The sequence below is a fragment of the Onychostoma macrolepis genome, chromosome 05 (assembly GCF_012432095.1).
Source record: "Onychostoma macrolepis isolate SWU-2019 chromosome 05, ASM1243209v1, whole genome shotgun sequence".
Lineage (NCBI taxonomy): Eukaryota > Metazoa > Chordata > Actinopteri > Cypriniformes > Cyprinidae > Onychostoma > Onychostoma macrolepis.
Window position 1 is genome coordinate 39,661,200 of NC_081159.1, and position 14,132 is coordinate 39,675,331.

General features: G+C 36.7%; 2 protein-coding genes across 5 annotated transcripts in view; both read left to right on the forward strand.

The window, feature by feature from the left end:
• Positions 1-10,360, forward strand: wdr31 (WD repeat domain 31). 4 transcript variants are annotated; one of them, XR_009271354.1, is made up of 12 exons: positions 1-220; positions 572-669; positions 747-878; positions 949-1,075; positions 2,297-2,371; positions 2,532-2,676; positions 2,760-2,860; positions 2,952-3,019; positions 4,212-4,353; positions 4,437-4,599; positions 5,566-8,946; positions 9,160-10,360. XR_009271354.1 is itself a non-coding variant. In XM_058776257.1 (10 exons), exons 2-10 carry the CDS (start codon positions 832-834, stop codon positions 5,724-5,726), a joined length of 1,029 nt encoding a protein of 342 aa, XP_058632240.1. In that variant the 5' UTR covers positions 1-220; positions 747-831; the 3' UTR covers positions 5,727-9,083. The 4 variants fall into 4 exon arrangements, 2 of the variants coding, with proteins under 2 accessions (XP_058632240.1, XP_058632242.1); XR_009271353.1 differs by lacking the exon at positions 572-669; XM_058776257.1 differs by lacking the exons at positions 572-669; positions 9,160-10,360 and having other exon boundaries at positions 5,566-9,083.
• LOC131540899 (E3 ubiquitin-protein ligase RNF183) overlaps positions 9,099-14,132 on the forward strand; it is a 16,339-nt gene continuing 11,305 nt past the window's right edge. Inside the window, exons 1-2 of the mRNA XM_058776260.1 lie at positions 9,099-9,293; positions 12,080-12,723. Coding sequence (XP_058632243.1) covers positions 12,149-12,723 — 575 coding nt within the window. The 5' untranslated portion in view covers positions 9,099-9,293; positions 12,080-12,148. The remainder of the gene's footprint in view (positions 9,294-12,079; positions 12,724-14,132) is intronic.

Sequence of the window (14,132 nt, forward strand, 5' to 3'; positions counted from 1 at the left end):
ACCTCCGTGCGCCTGGTAACAGCGAAAGCGTCTCTCATGGAGAAGATGAACTCGAGGAGCCGCGGAAGATTTATAGCCGAAACGGATCACGATGCGCGATAAATCCTTCGTTCACGTACTTTCAACAAGCTCCGACATAACACGCACAAATGCGAGCCCTTCACAATAACACTGACACACTGACAGCGGTATCCAGCTAAGCGTCTTAAGGCTTGGGACGGTAAGTTTTGTTTTGGTGTCGCTAACTTTACTGCATTTAATGCGCGTCTAGAGGTGTCTCGTGTAGTTTAATAGTAGATGTTTGGATTAAAAGCGATGCTGCATGTTTGTCATGCAGTTCTTGCTGATTTACTTTCAACAGAGCAATGCATTTTGCACGGGTACCCCTCTCTCTCTCTCTCGCTCACTCTCTCTCTCTGAATAGCTTTTTTTCAAATCTGAAGGTTTATTGCAGGACATGGAGACATTGGTTTGGCCAAATATTGCCATATTGCATCTTACTTGTTACCTAATGCGATGAGGCACTAATGCACTTAATAGGATTCAGGTCGCCCTCCCTGTCTTCCTGTAGCTCTCAGAAGCAAGCTGTGTCCATACATAACTGAACCCAATACATAACTGATTACCAGCTTATGCTAGAGACACAACATCAGCATCTGTTCTTGGAAGGTAATAGCTCCCTTGTGAGGTTGCCAGGGACTTGATGTCTTCATCAACGTGTAAAAAACTGTGTGTAATTCTTACAGATCCCAAAAGAGTCTGAAGATGGCTTGCGCTGTGGAGACATGAGTGAGACCTCCTGATATCGGGTGATTAGATGCCCATACAGGCATGGGGAAACTACAAAGCAAGTTTCGGCCGCGCTCGGACCTTTACAAGTGAGATATGATGAGTAATGATGATTTGGTTGTGATGGATTTGTGATTATTGAGGCTGTATTGTTGACAGGGCCAAAGAGGGGGCGGAGCTTGCACCTGTGCACCAGGTAGTGCAGTATGAACCCGCTCATACAGATGCCATCAACTGTGTCGTCAGCCTGACCTCTGACCTGTGCGTGTCAGGAGGGCATGACCAGGTGAGCTGGAGAAGCATTGAATAGGAGGGAGGTTTGGAGATAAATAAGTGTTAGGGGTGTTGGATGTCAAAAGTTAAGTGTAAAATTGCTTGAGCATCTAATGGAATTGCACAAATAATTGACCCTTTGCTTAGCTCTACCCACCTTGGTTACTGTGGCTTATTCATAAAGTGGTAAAACTGATTGAATTGTGGTATTGCACAGCATTTTATCATTTGTTTTTCTTTAAAGAAATTGGTGTTACCCAGTAACGTTAGAAACCTGTGCAGCGAAACATTCAAGTGAACCATATATTGTTAACTAAAGCTATCTAAAGTCATTTTTGTTTATTAAAATAAAGTATAAATATGAGTTGAAAACTGGAAATTGTTTCCTCAAATAAGTTGAAGCTGAAGTACTAAAATTACTCAAATTAAAACTGAAACAATATAAATAGGAATAGAAATGTGTGTGTGTGTGTGTGTGTGTGTGTGTTTGTGTGTGAGTGTAAGTAATGAAAATTAAAAAGCATATCAAATTACTAAAATTTTAACTAAAATTATGAAATGAAAAACTTAAAATATGAAAATACAGACTAATTCAATAAATAATGTATAAATGTTAGTTGAAAAATGTCAAGTTTAAGTTGAAGTACTAAAAGTAAATTACTAAAATCAAAACAAAACTTATATACACTGCTGTTCAAAAGTTTGGAATCAGTAAGATTTGTAATGTTTTTTTAAAGAAGTTTCTTATGCTCATCAAGGCTGCATTTATTTAATAAAAAATACTTTTTTTTTTGTGAAATTTAAAATAACAGTTTTCTATTTTAAAATACTTTAAAATATAATTTATTCTTGTGAAGCAAAGCTGAATTTTCAGCATAATTTCTCCAGTCTTCAGTGTCATATGTTACTTCAGAAATCATTCTAATATGCAAATTTATTATCAGTGTTGAAACTGTTGTGCTGTTTAATATTTTCTGGGACCTGTGATACTTTTTTCAGGATTCTTTGATGAATAAAAAGTTAAAAAGAACTATGTTTATTTAAAATAGCAATGCTTGTGTAACATTAAGAAGCATGTAAAAATCTAATTTTGTATTTCAGATTATTGGCACAGAAATTACACATTCCACATTTAAGGCTTTATATCAACAGGCAATGATAATTATAATATCTTTTTCATTGATTGACATTATGTGCATTTTAACATGATATGTGTCACTGTTTTTTTGGTCAGGCTGTTGTTGTCTATGACTGGAGAGCTGGAAAACGGTGTAAATCGTTCCAGGGCCACAGCAGAGAGATTACAAAGGTAAAGGCACCGCTTGGATTTATTTTGGAACAATTTTCATTGGTGGTGAAAAAATGAATAAAACAAATATTGCTTAATTATTTCATAAGCATAGAGATGCCTCAATGAATAAGTGTGTTTTATGTACTGTGTGTATAAAAATCTCTCTGTTTTTCTTTAGTTATGCTGTTTTAAAGGAAGTTCCTTGATCTTCAGTGCGTCCCGTGATAAGACGGTGCTGATGTGGGATTTGGGTCGAGATACAGAACCTGTCCAGGAGTTTTGTGGCCATGAGCTCGTAGTTAACGGGATAGCGGTAGGCCCTGGTGAGCAAACCCTCAAACAATAACATGCTTTGACCACAAGATCTCAAATGCCATCCTGTAATGTGGTTTTATTCATTTTGTAGATGGCTCAAAGCTGTGCACAGGTTCTCGTGATAACTCCATGCGCCTCTGGGACATTGAGTCTGGAGAATGTTTGCAGAAAAACACCATCTCACGTAACCTGGTTAGAAAGGCTGTCTTCAGAAATTGACTTGTGAGATTCTTGTGTATATGTTAATGGTCCCTGAACATGAACATGTACTGTCCTGTTTCAGGTAACTCATCTGTGCTGGGTACCAGGAAGCACATCTATTGTCCAAACCTCAGAAGACAAAACTATCAGGTCAGATCGCTGATATGTCATATGGTCTGTTGTGTTGGTGAACAGTTGTTGTCTGCAGAGATGCATTTCTCAGGAAATATTTGTTAAACAAATAAGCTACATGATCGTGTAAGCTATATCACCACACAGCTCTGGATATAAAGTTAGATATATAGTATATCTTTGATGTTTCACTATAAGGTCTCGTTAGTTAATGTTAGTTCATGCATTAATCAATAAGTAATTCATTTGTTACAATACTTTTTTAATCGTTGTTAAGGTTGGTTATTAATATACAACTGTTTATTGTTTGTTCATGTCAGCTTAGGTCCATTAAATAATATTTAAAGGAATTGTTCACCCAAAAATTCTAATTTGCTAAAAATGTACTCGCCCACAAAACCATCATGTTTGTTTCTTAGAACAGATTTTGAAAAATTTAACATCGCTTGCTCACCAATGGATCCTCTGCAGTGAATGGGTGCCGTCAGAATGAGAGTCCAAAGAGCTGATAAAAACATCACAATAATCCACAAGTAATCCACACCACTCCAGTCCATCAATTAACATTTTGTGAATTGAAAAAAATATTTGTAAGCAACAAATCCATCCATCAGGGCGTTTTAACTGTATGCCGCTGCTTCCGGACATAATCCATAACAATGCTTCCTCCAGCAGAAAAAAGTTCATCCCCTGTTGTCCTCTCACATCAAAATCCACTGACATACTTGTTTTGAACTATTTTTGACTGTTTTCACTTGTAAATGGTGCTTGATCTGTGCATATTTCTCTCCTGATTCAGATGAGATGACTTTTTAATTGGAGAAAGCAATATTATGTACTCGTTTTTTAGCCATGAAGTTAAAAGCGTCTTGATGGTGAATTTGTTTCTTACAAACAAGCAGCTTTTCACTTCACAAGATATTAATTGATGGGCTGGAGTCATGTGGATTACTGTGATGTTTTTATCAGCTGTTTGGACTATCAATCTGACGGCACCCATTCACTTCAGAGAATGCTTTGGTGAGCAAATAATGTCATGCCCATATCTTATCTGCTAAATGTGACTGTAAGACATGAAAATGTTAAGCCAATGTAAACTTTATTAACATCATGATTTTCTGCAAAGCTACCTTGAAACAATGCATTTTATTAAAAGCGTTATATTAATGTTTTTGATTTGTGTGTGTGTGCTCTGCATAATCTGTCTCAGGGTGTGGGATAGCCGTACCTGGCAGGTCACTAACACATTTCCGGCAAAGCAGTACATCCAGACACACTGTGACATCAGCTCCAACTGTTACCACCTGCTGTCATCCAGCAATGGTTTCGGTGGTCAGGGTTGTGAAGCCACGGTGAGTGTGTGTACGGATACTGTCAGCACACAGTTCTCCATGTGCATGAATTCAAAGATTTGTGTGTTTATGCTTGTGTGTAGCTGTGGGACCTCAGGCAGCCCGGCTGTAAGGTGGCTGAGTACAGAGGACACCTGCAGACCACCGCATGCTGCGTGTTTGTGCCTCCCCGTCCCGGATGTCCTGCCCTCGTGGTGTCATCGTCGTATGACAGCTCAGTAAAAATATGGGATCAGAACACTGCAGGTAACACACACACACACACACACACATACACTTGTATTATGTTTTTAAACGTAAAGAAGTGAATTGGCCAGCTGGCTCATGGGTTAATAGGCCAGCTTCCTGTTTATGGAAGTCAAGTCAGAAAACGCTCTAAGATGTTTAGTTAAGAGAAAAGGAAACTTTGTGAGGAGCCAGACTCAGCTGGGGAAATGTACTCCTCTGGCTGACATATTTTTAATTGAAAATAAATTTAAATTGGTCCAGTAAGTAAGAAAGAAGTTATTTATTTATTTTTGAAGGAAATTAATGTTTTTCTTCAGCATTGATGCATTACATTGATCATAAATGACAGCAAAGACATGTTTATGTTACAAAATAATTTTTTTTTTTAAAGAATCCTGAAAAATTTCATAAAATATAAGTGGCACAAACATTTTCAACATTGATGATGATAAGAAATGCTTGTTGAGCAGCAAATCAGCAGATTAGAATGATTTCTGAAGGATCGCGTGACACTAAAGTAGTAATGATGCTAAAAATTCAGCTTTGTATCACAGGAATAAATTATATTTCAAAATATGTTATAACAGAAAACAGCTTATTTAAAATAACAATAATACTACACAATATTACTGTTACTGCTGTATTTTTCAGTAAATACAATTTATTTTTTATTTTTTTCTGTGAGTAGTATTTAAAGTGTTTTAAAATCCAACATATTTAGATAACCATTATTTAAGAGCTGTGATTTACAGTGAAATTAAATAAATTTTTGACAGGTTTTGCAAATAACACAATTCTCCTTTAAATAACAATGTCATAAGCAACAGTTGACACTCTTTCACATTTTCTTTCAGGTGTGTCATGCTTTCTGAAACAAACATCTTTTGCTAAACGTGTCAAGCTAGTATAATCATGGAAAAAAGAGTCACATCCGCTTAAAATCTTCATGGTTTGACTCTGGTCTCCTTCATATTCTCTCTTCAGCATGTTTGTACACGTTAACGCTGGACGGTTCAGGGCCTTTGGTGTCTCTGGCTCCGTGTGACTCCAGCAGTCTCCTGTGTGCCAGTTTTAACACAGGACTGCACCAGCTGCATCTAGATCAGGGAGCAGTGCCCAGCCTCACTGAAGTGGCTCGCTTCTGACGTCCATCTGGACCGCCTGGAAAATCAAACCGATGAGTTAAAACGAACAAATTTAATAACTGGAACTCCTGGAAATGAGAATGCACACTGCATTTCCAAAGTACTGTATGTGGACACCTTATACTTATTAAAGAAATAGGTCCACCAAAAATGACAATTTGCTGAAAATGTACTCGCCTAAATCCATCCAAGGTGTAAATTAGTTTGTTTCTACATGGGAAAACTCACCAATGGAGTGAATGGGTGCCGTCAAAATGAGAGTCTAAACAGCTCATAAAAACCACTCCAGTCCATCAGTTAATGTCTTGGGAAGTGAAAAGCTGTGTGTTTGTTTAAATCTCTTAATCTGTTATGATGAAGAAACAAATTCATATACATCTTGGATGGCTTGAGGGTGAGTAAAGTTTCAGCAAATTTTCATTTTTGGGTGAACTATTTCTTTAACAGGTTGGTGTATAACTAATAGGGGCATAAATTGTCTTAATGTGTCTAAATGTACCAACATTGTCCACATATTTTTGACCATGTAGTGTTTGATCGTCTAAATACACAAACCATTAAAGGGTGTAAAAACATAATTAACTTACCTAAGGCAAAGAGACTGAGTGGCTATGAAACTCCCTACCTGCAGAAATGATTTACAATGGCATTTTCCAAATATGGCTTAATTCAGGGTTAAAAATAATCTGAGATAAGATGGGTGCTGGTGTTTGCTGTGTGTGTGTGTGTGTGTGTGTGTGTGTGTTACTGTGTAAAATGATATAGGCAGTATAATGCCACTCAACTTCTGCTTGGTTGCTGAATATGCTTGAATAAGTTTTTGGAAGCCAGGAGTGTAAAGTACTGGAGTAATTGTACTTAATTATACTGTATGTTAATGTATTATTTTACAAAGTTTAAGCTTAATTATACCACACTTAATAATTAGTCCCTACAATTTCAAAATACATAAAAAAAGGTATTGTGGTTTAAAACATTTTTAAAATTATTACTATATTGTGTGTGTATGTATGTGTACGTGTGTATTATATATGTATTTTATATATATATATATATATATATATATATGTATGTATATATTAGGCTTGCTGAGCTAACAAGCCAGTCAAATAATTTTGCTTAACTTTTATTTGAATATTTAAAACTGCCAAATGTGTAAAAAATAAGTGGCCACAACAACATTTAACATTGTGAAGAATTTGATTAAACCTCTTGGATTATAAACACCGTTATACCGAAGACCAAAATAAGATGTGCAAACTTGATTTTAGATAAAAAAATTTGGGCTAACTTTAATATGTCTTGTGTAATTAAAATGAAAAAAACTGTGAGTAAAAAGTTAACAAAGTTTGTGCATCACATATTAATGTTAATTTAACGGGACACTCTTGTTCCTCTCATCTATTTCTTAAGCTAAAAATAATGTTTATTTTTGGTATCTAATGCTTAACTACAATTAAATGTGGACTCCTTTTTTATACATTCCCACAAATATATTTTCACCTGGATACTTTAACTTATAATTGCGTAAAATTTTGAGGAAAAAACATACCCATACCTTGAGTATAATTTCCCTGTACTTTTTACACTCCTGTTGGAGACTTTTTATTTGCACTTTTCATTAAGTAATTGCTAATGGGTCAAAATGATTCACAGCCAAAAGCATTCATGCAGAAAGCACATAGATGTGAAATCTCTGTCTCTTTCTCTCCCTGTACACAAACACACACACACACACACACACACACTGCCGGTTACATTCACACAAACTCAGGGTTTGGCAACATGGGAAGCTGAATCATTTTTCACACAGAAGCTGCTAGAGTTTGCAGACACACACATAAACGCATTCGAACATTTATGTAAACAGCCTGGTCTTGTATTTCACACACACAGAGACCCCGAGGAGAGGGAGAGGATGCTTATGAGACGATGTGGCCCTTTAGGAAATTCAATACAAAAACAGAAGATCTCAATATTTTCCCAGAAACATGATCAGACAATGGAGAATGTGAAATCAGTGAAAATCAGTGACACAATGTGTTTTCTGTCATTGTTGTTTTTAATATATAATTTTTTTTCTTTATTATTAGAACTATATTTCTAGAATAAAAAGAATATTGCAGCTTTTTTTTCTGAAAATACGGTCTTGCCATCATGGCAATGTTGATTTGATGTGCAATGAGAACTGTTTTTTTCTCAAATATACCAACCAGAGAGTGTTTGTTTGTTTTATGTCTTTTATTTCTGCATAAATACACAGCAACACCAAAAAAGTATTTGAACACTTAAGTCACACTTAAAACTGCCTGAATGTCATTGCATTAGACAACAAAATATCAAGCAAATGTTGCTAGTGCTTTCCTCAATACAAACTGCATTTTATTTTTGTATTAATAGTAGTAGTATTTTACATTATGTATTTTAATTGTTGATGTTTTTATTATATTTGTTCATGTTTTATTGTATGGATTTTATTTTTATTTTTTTTTATTAAATGTAATGTAATTTTTTTTATATATTTATTTATTTTTGACTATTAACATGATATTTTGCATTTGGCAACAACTTGCTTCGATACTACATTTTGCTGTGTAATGCAATGACAAGACATATATTTTAAAGTTAAAATACTTTTTGCCGCCACTATAACATTAACAGAACATTGATGAAAAAACCAAGCAAGGACATACTTTGTATTATGTGATGTTGTTTTAATCGTACAGAAAGATGTGCTTATTTGACTATTATGTAAATGCCGAGGTGTGGAGTTATCAATTTGAAGGAAATGTTTATGTATTTGCACGTGGCGAGAATACATTATTTCAGTTCAATGGAGTCAACACCTTTTTTGTCTCTTTTTGCATACAGTCACAGCAGGAAATGGAAACATCTGTGAAATAATACTTGCAGCTTGATCTTTGTATGAAGTATGAAGAACGTTTGAATGAACAAAACCAAAAGTTTTCCCTGTTGGTATTGGTAAAGTGTTCTTTATAAGACCTTAAAATGATTTTTTTTAAAAACGTGTACATTAACAGAACTGTACCAAAATGTCCACTGTTGCAAAATGTATTTGTAATTTTATTTTAAGCAGAATTTCTAGATGGTATTACAAACATAATGTTTATATACAGTATATATCAGCATAGTACTGTCACAGTAACTTGGTGAAGTAAAGACCGAAGGCTTTTGGCTCACAGTCTTCTCTTCAGCTCAGGTATGTATTCTCTATTCCCTCTTTGGTAGAGTTTACACTGCCGATCTGCCTGGCGGCTGTATTTGACTACTCACTGTGCATTTCCTCCTGCCTGTTGCTCCAGTATTCAAATGCTGCCATTCTTTACAACAGAGGTAGAGAGATACTAAAAAAGAAAGAAAGTGGTGTGGAGTGACTCTTGGTGTTTTTGTTTTTCTATGTAAAACATGTCAGGAAAAGCGTGGTAGATGTACAAAGAGAGAGAGACGGCACTGAGAAAAGACACTGGCACATCTCATCCTCTCCGAAAGGCAACAAAGACGCAAACAACAGCCACAATGTCCAGGACACCTGCCTCATCTGACGGGGTAAGAGTAGATCTTGAGATAAGTGAGTAACTGTGGATCTATACATTATATGAGTGTATTTTTATGTCTGCTGTCTTTATACCAAGTGGAAGAGTGACTTTAATGGGATATTTTGCTTGACTTGATTATAGTCGAGCAAAATTTGCAGCACAAATCCAATAGTTTATGAATCTCCAGTTGAAAACCAATGTGGTTAAATGGGATTATGCCATTAAAAGAAGAAGGCTTTGAGACCAAGACGGGTTTGGAAATCTAAATGTGTTATGCATCTCTCAGGTTTGTTATATGAAATCAGATGTTCGACACTTAAAAAATGTAATGTAGGTAAACGTAAGGTAATACATTCTGAGCGTCCCATTTGCATTTTACACTGTGATGCAACTCAAATCCATAAAAAAATAAATAAAACAATTACAGGTGTTAGTAGACTAAGAAACATTGCAGTTACATGTTAAAGCCATTAGAGCCATTTACACGCATCTTATTTGACTATACTGCCATCATAAATGTAAACTATGATCAGTTGAGGCCAAACCAAAGGTCATCTGATGGACCTCTAATGAAGCAACCCAATCCTTTCTATCTGCATCATGGGCGTCAGTAATGGGACTCCCTTCTGCTGCTTTGCATAGTTTTGGGCCGTTCTTTGATGGAAACCTGTAAGCATTTCCAAGGCAAATCTGTTATTGTGAACAGATCTAGTGTGTGGGCAGAACAACAAACAAGTCTGTTTACCAGTCGTACTTCATTCTTTACAACTGATAGCTATGTTGACAGTCCATCCAGAGTAACCTGAAGTATCTAGTAAGTTCAGAAATTTGCTCTTTGAACAAGCAAGTCTTGCAAGCCAAGCTAGTTAAAAAACATCCAAAACACATGATAACCATATGCAGGGCTCACAAGTCTCAAAATGTTATTTTATTGTATTGTTTTGACATTTCCATTCGTGCATTTAGCAGATACTTTTATCCAAAGTAGGATATGTGAAATTCGACACACAGAGAATCCAAATCCATTTTTTTCTTTTTCTTTTGATTTTATTTTTCATCCATCCATCCATTCTACAAAATAAATTTGTTGAAGGTAGAGAAACTCTCTTAATGAATGGCCAGACCACAGGTTTACAGATTTATTTTATTTCATTTCATTTCATTTTTCATGTATTTAGCACATGATTTTATCCAGACAACAATGGTTATTTTGTACAAAGCAGGCTTTTTTTTCATGTATTTAGCACATGCTTTTATCCAAAGACAAAAATATTCATTTTGTACAAAGCTAGGTATTTTTTATTTTATTTTCTAAACCATTTGTTAATGGCAGAGAAACACCCTCAGCAGATGGCCAGACCATCACAGAATTGTATTTATCTTTTATCTTATTTATCATATATCTTATTTTATCTTATTTTATTTTAGAGGAACATGAGCAATTATAAGAGCCAACAATATTCTATTATGTACAAAGTTTTTTTTTTTTTTTTATACATTTAGCAGACATTTTAATCCAAAGCAGCTTGCAATAAAGGAACATACAGTGGGGCAAAAAAGTATTTAGCCAACCACTAATTGTGCAAGTTCTCCCACTTAAAAAGATGAGAGAGGCCTGTAATTTTCATCATAGGTATACCTCAACTATGAGAGACAAAATGAGAAAAAAAAATCACATTGTAGGATTATTAAAGAATTAATTGGTAAATTCCTCGGTAAAGTAAGTATTTGGTCACCTACAAACAAGCAAGATTTCTGGCTCTCACAGACCTGTAACTTCCTCTGTCCTCCACTCGTTACCTGTATTAATGGCATCTGTTTGAACTTGTTATCAGTATAAAAGACACCTGTCCACAACCTCAAACAGTCCAACTCCAAACTCCACATGGGGGTGGAAACATCATGCTTTGGGGCTGTTTTTCTGCAAAGAGACCAGGACGACTGATCCGTGTAAACGAAAGAATGAATGGGGCCATGTATCGTGAGATTTTGAGTGAAGACCTCCTTCCATCAGCAAGGGCATTGAAGATGAAACGTGGCTGGATCTTTCAGCATGACAATGATCCCAAACACACCGCCCGGGCAACGAAGGAGTGGCTTCGTAAGAAGCATTTCAAGGTCCTGGAGTGGCCTAGCCAGTCTCCAGATCTCAACCCCAATCGAAAATCTTTGGAGGGAGTTGAAAGTCCGTGTTGCCCAGCGACAGCCCCAAAACATTACTGCTCTAGAGGAGGTCTGCATGGAGGAATGGGCCAAAATACCAGCAACAGTGTGTGAAAACCTTGTGAAGACTTACAGAAAACGTTTGACCTCTGTCATTGCCAACAAAGGGTATATAACAAAGTATTGAGATGAAATTTTGTTATTGACTAAATACTTATTTTCCACCATAATTTGCAAATAAATTCTTTAAAAATCCTACAATGTGATTTTCTGGATTTCTTTTTCTCATTTTGTCTTTCATAGTTGAGGTAAACCTATGATGAAAATTACAGGCCTCTCTCATCTTTCTAAGTGGGAGAACTTGCACAATTGGTGGCTGACTAAATACTTTTTTGCCCCACTGTAAGCAAAAAGATCAGCAATATTCATTGTGTACTAAGGCGGGTATTTTTATTTTATTTTTATACAAGGATGACTTGCAATAGAGGAGCATAAGAAATTTGTCACAAAGCCAACAATGTTCATTGTGTACAATGACAGTTTTAATGAATTTTTTATCTTTTTTATTTTTTCTATTGGTGGTGGTAAAAACAACAAACAGTGTGAAACTGAACTGTTCTTGTACTTCTTCAGACTTGCCACATCGCCATGGATCTTAAAAATGCCTGTTGACTTCCCTTTCCCTCACCTCCTCCCTTTGTCATGGAGTCTGACCCGAACTCCCTCCGTGACCCCTACAAACCTGTGGATGACAACGTCGAGCTCCCCGATCTGGAGTGCGCCATCTGTTTCTGCCAGTTCAACAATGTCTTCAACACCCCTAAGGTACTCCAATGCAAGCACACCTTCTGCCTGGAGTGTCTTGCACGGATGAACGTCAAGTCCACCCAACCCGACACCATCCAGTGCCCTCTGTGCCGCGCATACACCCCGTTACCCGACTTGGGTCTTCCCAAGCTAGCAAATGACTCTGCGGTGCTGTCTTACCTCCCGGCTGCCATGCAGCACGTCTACAGCATCCGCTTCAACCGCAACAAAGGCAAACTGCAGGTGAAGAGAGTGCCCAGCTCTGCCCCGGCCCTGACGCAGACCGTCAGCCAGACACTGGACGTCGGGAACCCAGCGGGCTTGGAGGGGCAGCGGGGCAGAGATGGGGGTAGAGAGAGGTCCCTACTGATGACCATACTGCGAGCGCCACTGTGCAAAGCTTTTATCATGAGCATGGTGGCCATAGTGACCGTCATTCTCACCATTGTTATCATCATCATCAACAAGAAGTAAGCCCAAATACTTTGGTTTTTACATGTACACTAGAGCATGAGTACAGTGGCATAACACGAACATCGCACGCAGCTCAATTTTTCTAATGTCATGTACAGTGTATGCACAGCTTGCATATGCGCTTTGAAATTATTTTGCACTAATTAGGTTGTCCACAAGGTGGCGACACTGGCTTGGACTGTTGTTTCACAGTTGGAAAAGAAATGGAATAAGAACAGCAACAAATTACGACAACAAAAACAATATAGACTTCTGCATTGACAAGCGATTGTCTGAGGGGATTAAAATACACCAGCGAATAATTTAACAAATACAAAGACATTTTTATTGCTCAACTTTTGGAGAGGAAAAACGCAGACACTGGGATCAATATCGCACATTTGTGCGCACACTCTGTAAGTGGCTTTGAAAGGTTGAATGTTCAACTGTGCAAAGTATACTTTGGGCTTTATTGTTACTGACTGTATCCGCGTTAAAAGGCCAAATGACAGCATAAAAAAACAAACACATTTTTGAATTTTTCCATCCTATAGGCAAATCAGAATTTCCCTTGTCATGAAGCCTACTGCTATATTTAACAACTAAGGAGGATAGTGGTTACAAAAAAGCACTGTCATGGTACCATGGTGTTTATGTGGTACTACTATGGTAAATGTACAAAACATTGTGGCACCTTGTTCCTTTGTTTTGTGTTCCTTACAGACAATAATCTGGTGGTATGGGATGGTAATACTATGGTACTCTTTGGTATGTTCTGGCTCTAAATTCTTCCAGGGTGCCCTCATAATTGTACTGTATCTTCACAAAATTTAAGAGGACGGTAGTCAGTACTACATCTCCAAAATATTTATGAGATAGATTATATACAGCTGTAGACTATGAAAATGATAACATACAGCAGATTGTGCCATACAATATCTTTATTACAGTAAAGAGGGGTTGTCTTGTTTTATAGACCGGTGTTTCTCAACCTTTTTGACTCAAAGGCCTCCCATTATCCAACATAATATTCAAAGGCTCCCAATATAAGGTACGGTATTTCAGCTATAACTGTGACAAAGGCCCCCAGTTTTTACTGAACAGAAACTAGTGTTAAAAATTAACCACAATATTTTTTTGTGATTCAAGAAGTTGTTTTTTTTTTTTTTATATATATATTTCAGTTTGCCTCTTTATTCTGTTTTTAGCAATGCAGTTAAGTTAAATTATGGTTGAGAACCACTGCAAATCAGGTTAGACGCCATATTGAATTTTAACAGATGAAAATGAGGCTGTGTGGGACAGATTTACAGTATTTATAATGGCACGCACTGTATAAAGATCCTAGATCCTGTAATTTTCTCCAACTCACAACTTGGAAAACATAGTGTTTGTATACTAAAGGTTTTCTGTTTGTTTTGGGTTT